The sequence below is a fragment of the Salvelinus sp. IW2-2015 genome, unplaced genomic scaffold, assembly GCF_002910315.2.
Source record: "Salvelinus sp. IW2-2015 unplaced genomic scaffold, ASM291031v2 Un_scaffold7739, whole genome shotgun sequence".
Taxonomy (NCBI): domain Eukaryota; kingdom Metazoa; phylum Chordata; class Actinopteri; order Salmoniformes; family Salmonidae; genus Salvelinus; species Salvelinus sp. IW2-2015.
In genome coordinates this window covers 1-6158 of record NW_019948999.1, presented here as the reverse complement: position 1 = coordinate 6158, position 6158 = coordinate 1, and the positions used below count along the sequence as shown (strand labels likewise).

Genomic DNA, 6158 nt, shown 5'->3' with positions numbered 1-6158 from the left:
ATAGCCCATTAGTATCTACAGCTGAAGGATAAATAGACAGTTATTAAACTAGGTAACATGCTAATAGGCATCAATACAATAGCCCATTATTATCTACAGCTGAAGGAGAGCTCCAAATGCATTTTCACAATAGTGGAACACTCAAGTGACATCCTGAGAAACTCTAAAGCCCTCAAACTCAACTCTGGACCTCGAAGCCAGTGTCACTGCGTTTTTTTTCATTGTTCTAATTTAGACCGGGGACACCAGGTACGTGCAATTCATTATCGGGTAGAACAGAAAAACAGCAGGCTCAGGACCTCGTCGGGTAAGAGTTAAATACCCCTGCTATAGAGAATGTGACACAGGGGTGTTACAGTGTGTTGCGCAGTGTACAATCAGCAACACTGCCATTGGTTCATCAAAGCAGAAGTCAACATTTCAGTTCATTGGACATTGTGTACAATTGACAAATAAAGTGATATTAATCTTAAAATCACTGACTGGTTTCACCTGGAGTGAATTGGGCCTAAATCTATGGACTCAGTGAAGCTGACCTGGAGGGGTTCCAGGAGATACAGGAGCAGCTGAGTTTACAGGAGATCTCGTGCTGCAGGGACCACTGGCTGAGGTTCATCACGTCRGGAGCCTCGTAGATCCTCGCCACSCCGTCTGCTGAGCABGTSGTCAGCATCAGACCCATGTGTTTAGGAGCGAACTTCACGTCCGTCACCGACGTCCTGCTGTCCACCAGAGTCGTCCTCTTTATCTAAACAGAACGAGAATGTGTTGCCGATACTGCACACCAAGGCACATGTCTCTTTGACCCGATAACTTGGGTAAAGAATCACCTCACAGCAGTGGCTGGATAATAGCCTGGTACAAGATCGGCAGGACAAAAGCAAGTGGAATTGTTGAGACAGTACAAAAATGTGGGACCAGGCTCGTAGCTGAATGTCCAGGAGTCTTACCCAGTGGCTGGATATAGCCTGGTACAAGACGGCAGGAAAAGACAAGTGGAATTGTTGAGACAGTACAAATAGATGTGGGACCAGGCTCGTAGCTGAAAGGAGTCTTACCCAGTGGCTCTGCCCCTCTGTTTGTCGTTAGATTCCCCAACTATCTCTTCCCACACAGCGGCTGTTCGGTCAAAGGAGCAGGAGGCCAGCACCTGTCCAAACTCAGGGTGGCCCAGGTCACCCTCCATACTGACCCGCTGTGGTTCTGCAAAGACCAGTCAATAAAAAACCTTCATTCTACAGACCCATTTCAGAATTGAATAAGCAAGAAAGTCCTTTCAAAGGGAGAGGAGCTAGCTACAGCATGGCCTAGTAGCTAGACACAATTCAAAGCAAATACTTTAAAACACACTTTTAAATCTTGGGATGTAAGAATAAAACAGACTTGCCTTCCAGCTGGCAGTGCAGTGCCACTCCCCACTTTCACTTTGTCCCAAACCTGAAGGATGCAGAACATTGACAATGGTTCACTAAAGCAAGCTCTGGTTACAGTCTGGGCATTTTGTTTACATCCTAGCTAGCATAGCAAGCTAGCTGCATGGCTTGCAATCTAGCTGGCTAGCTTAGTTACCGTTAGCTAGCTGGCTAGCATAGTTAACGTTAGCTAGCTAACTGTTTAAAAAACTGCAAATATTGTCAGTAAATTACTTCTCTAAAAGTGTGTAATAGTAATCAAGTAAACTAGCTAGCTGCAGTTATTTGTTTCGAATTAGCTGTTTAGTTCAAAATCAATAAGGTAAAGAGTTAGCAAGCAAGCTAGCCTGCTACTAGCTAGCTAGCTCACTAGTTTTTTTTACCTTGACACTTTGGTCACTTGAACAAGTTGCCATTCTCCGGCCGTGAAAATCGTAGGAAACATCGTGGATTAGATCTTTGTGATCTGCTGCAATGCTACGAGCCACAAACATGTTTATTTTAATAGCTTCGTTATTTCCCCCACTGAGCCTCCGCTTCTCAGAACGGATGCTGCTGTCATGTGGCCGCGATCTCAGTCTTGGCGCCAGTAGCTTGCTAGTGTTCACACTTCACATGGTGACCACAAAGGGGAGTAAAACAATTGCATTCTAAGATTCAATCAAGAGAGTGTAGCTACGCTAAACTAATGTACAACTTAAAGAAACTTCACTGGTTAAAGGTGCCAGTCTTTAGTACTAATAAAACAATAAAAATCCTTATCATCATACAACTAAACTCAGCAAAAAAATAGTTTATTTTTCAGCAAACATAAATATTTGTATAAACATAACAAGATTCAACAACTGAGACATAACGTGAACAAGTTCCACAGACATGTGACTAAACAGAATGGAATAATGTGTCCTGAACAAAGAGGGGTCAAAATAAAAAGTAACAGTCAGTACAGGTAGTGTATACACACCTACAGACTCTTATACACTGCACATGAATCAGGTCTTGTCTGCTACATGATATAAGACTGGAGACTCCTTAACACTGCACATGAATCAGTTCTTTGCTACATGATATAAAGGACTGGAACTCCTTTAACACTGCACATGAATCAGGTCTTGTCTGATACATGATATATAAAGGACTGAGGACTCCTTAACACTGCACATGAATCAAGGTCTTGTCTGCTACATGATATAAAGGACTGGGACTCCTTAACACGCACATGAATCAGGTCTTGTCTGTACATGATATAAAGGACTGGAGACTCCTTAACATCGCACATGAATCAGTCTTGTCTGCTACATGATATAAAAGGACTGGAGACTCCTTAACACTGCACATGATAACAGGTCTTGTCTGATACTGATATAAAGGACTAGAACTCCTTAACACTGCACAGGAATCAGAGCAAATACCTTCCTCCACCCACTGCCAGGCCACAGTACGGCCATCATCTCCACCAGTATTAATCAGAAAGATGATCTGTAATACGTTCTGACTTTCACCCATATTTCCTGCTCTAAAACGCTGAACCCAGTACTTCCTGCTCCTTAGATCTTTTGAAACCATCGTGTGTATTCAGCTGCCACAACATCCTTGATACACAGTATCCAGACGTCTCTTAAACCAATCAGATGGATCATCACGCTCCTTATCTTTGTGTAGTCTCTCCAATCAGATGGTCATCACCCTCTATCTTTCTGTAGTCTCTCCCAATCAGATGGATCATCACCCTATCATCTTTTCTGTAGTCTCTCCAATCAGATGGATCATCACCCTCCCTGTCTTTCTGTAGTCTCCAATCAGATGGATCATCACCCCTCTATCTTTGTGTAGTCTCTCCAATCAGATGGATCATCACCTCCCTATCTTTTGTAGTCTCTCCAATCAGATGGATCATCACCCTCCCTATCTTTCTGTAGTCTCTCCAATCAGATGGATCATCACCCTCCTATCTTTCTGTAGTCTCTCCAATCAGATGGATCACACCCTCCCTATTCTTTCTGTAGTCTCTCCAATCAGATGGATCATCACCCTCCTATCTTTCTGTAGTCTCTCCAATCAGATGATCATCACCCTCCCTATCTTTCTGTAGTCTCTCTCCAATCAGATGGATCAACACCTCCCTATCTTTCTGTAGTCTCTCCAATCAGATGGATCATCACCCTCCCTATCTTTGTGTAGTCTCTCCAATCAGATGGATCATCACCCTCCCTATCTTTCCGTAGTCTCTCCAACAGAGTAGCCATGGTGGATTTACAGGAATGGCTACCGTTGGACTAAACTCCCTTCCATACAGTCCCATCTCCTTCGCCTGGGTATTACCCACTCACACAAAGCTCGTGTTCTGTCTTCGCTCATGTTCCCAGCATGCCTGTATAATCCCTTTCACAGGATGAGATACCCCATATCCCTGTAATCTGACCCAATAATTAATTGCCAGCTGCTGTCTCCTAATCTGCAATGGCATTTCCCCCCCTATCTCCACCTGTGCAGCCACTGGGGACATACGAAACACCCCACTACATATTATTCCTCTCTTCCATAAGGCCTCGTCATCTGCAAATAACCATCTCCCAATATCCGTCTGTACCTGAGAGTAAACATCATTGATCGTGACTGAGAACAACAGAGGACTAATCACGCTGCCCTGTGGTGTACCGGACTTCCCCACCCTCACCTGGATAGACCTTCCAAACAGGAAATCCTTTATCCAGTTGTATGTTCTTCCTCCTACCCCTAAGCTTGATTAACAAACCCCTCCTTCCACATCATGCGCCTTCTCCACATCAAAAAAATACAGCTACAACAGTCTCCTTGTTCACCTGAGCCTTCCTGACCTCTGCTTCTAAGCAGAGCACTGGGTCCATTGTTCCCCTCCCCTTCCTGAATCCGCTGTGATGTGGCGATACTAGCCCCCTGCTCTCCAGGAAGTAAGTTAGCCTCTCCGTTATCATACGCTCCATAATCTTACATACATGTGATGTTAAGGCTATTGGCCGATAGCTTGTTGGCCTCGTTGGGTCCTTCCCTGGCTTCCAAATTGGTACCACTACTGCCTCCTTCCAACTGCCTGGTAGTTTCCCCTCCTCCTACACTCTGTTGTTCAACACCAATACCTTATCCAGAGCCTCATCACTAAGATGGGCCAACATTACATAGCACACCTCATCTTTCCCAGGTGAAGTTAACCCAGCCTTACCTATTGCCCTTTTCACCTCTGGCATGGCACATTCAACGCATCATTTACATCCTCCCTCCTATCCAGCACTCCAGGATGCTCCTCCTCTCTTGTTCTCTCTCTCCCCCTCCTCTGACAAATTTACCGAGCAATGCACTTAGACAAACACTTTGGCCATCATCTCTGCCTTCTCCWCYCCTGTTACTGCCACATCCTRCCCACTCGTCAACACTGGATAATCCCACTCCCTTCTGACCCCACTCATCCTCTTAATCATCCCCCACACTTCTCCCACAGGTGTCGCCCTTCCAATGGGGTCACCCCAGAACCGATGCCAACATGACCTCTTTCTGCGGGACGGATAGCTTCTCTCATCACTCCTTCCCATGCCTCCAACTCGCTCTTAAACGCTGAGGGTAAAAAACCAAATTGCATGCCTTTCAACCGTTCGCTGCCCGCACCCCGCCCGCCCCGATTAGCACACCACCTTGGACGCGTTCCACCTAGAATATTGGACAACTATAAATACCTAGTGGTCTGGTTAGACTGTAAACTCTCCTTCCAGACTTCAATTAAACATTTCGCCAATCCAAAATCAAATCTTGAATCCAGGCTTTCTATTCGCAACAAAGCTCCTTCACTCACGCCGCCAAAGACTTACCCTAGTAAACTGACTATAATCCACGATCCTCGACCTTCGGCGATGTCATCTACAAAATAGCTTCCAAGTACTCTACTGCCAGGCCAAACTGGATGCAGTCTATCACGTGCCATCCGTTTGTTACCAAATCATCTTATACCACCCACCACTGCGGACTCTATGCTCTAGTCAGCTGGCCCTCGACTGCATATTCGTCGCCAGACCCACTGGCTCCAGGTCATCTTATAAGTCTATGGCTAGGTAAAACTCCGCCTTATCTCCAGTTCACTGGTCACCGATAACCAACCACCCACCCGTAGCACACGTTCCAGCAGGTATATCTCACTGATCATCCCCCAAAGCACAACACCTCATTTGGCCACCTTTCCTGTCCCAGTTCTTTGCTGCCCAGTGACTGGAACAATTGCAAAATTCGCTGAAGTGGAGACTTTTATTTCCCTTACCAACTTTAACATCAGCTACTGAGCAGCTAACGATCGCTGCAGCTGTACATAGTCCATCCGTAAATAGCGCACCCAATCTACCTACCTCATCCCCCATACTGTTTTTATTTACTTTTCTGCTCCAGTATTTCTACTTGCACATCATCATCTGCTCATGTATCACTCCAGTGTTAATCTGCTAAATTGTAATTATTCCGCTCCATGGCCTATTTTGTTGCCTTACCACCTCGTGTCTTTTGCACCACTGTATATAGACTTTCTTTGTTTCTACTTTGTCATTGACTGTTGATTATGTTATTGGCTTGTTTATTGTTTATTCCATGTGTAACTCTGTGTTATTGTTTGCTGTCGAACTGCTTTGCTTTATCTTTGGCCAGGTCGCCAGTTGTAAATTGAAGAACATGTTCTCAACTTGCCTACCTGGCTAAATAAAAGGTGAAATAAAAACTAAATAAAACCCCAGT

The 6158-nt window shown here is 45.0% G+C and overlaps 1 protein-coding gene across 1 annotated transcript; it reads right to left on the bottom strand.

Moving 5' to 3' along the window:
- On the bottom strand, positions 1-1906 carry LOC112079366 (nucleoporin SEH1-like). The gene is given in 6 exon segments (XM_070442310.1): positions 1-748; positions 1059-1069; positions 1072-1170; positions 1173-1197; positions 1382-1428; positions 1786-1906. Coding segments are annotated over 6 exon segments (537 nt in total). The 3' UTR covers positions 1-514.
- Positions 1907-6158: the final 4252 nt, after the last annotated feature.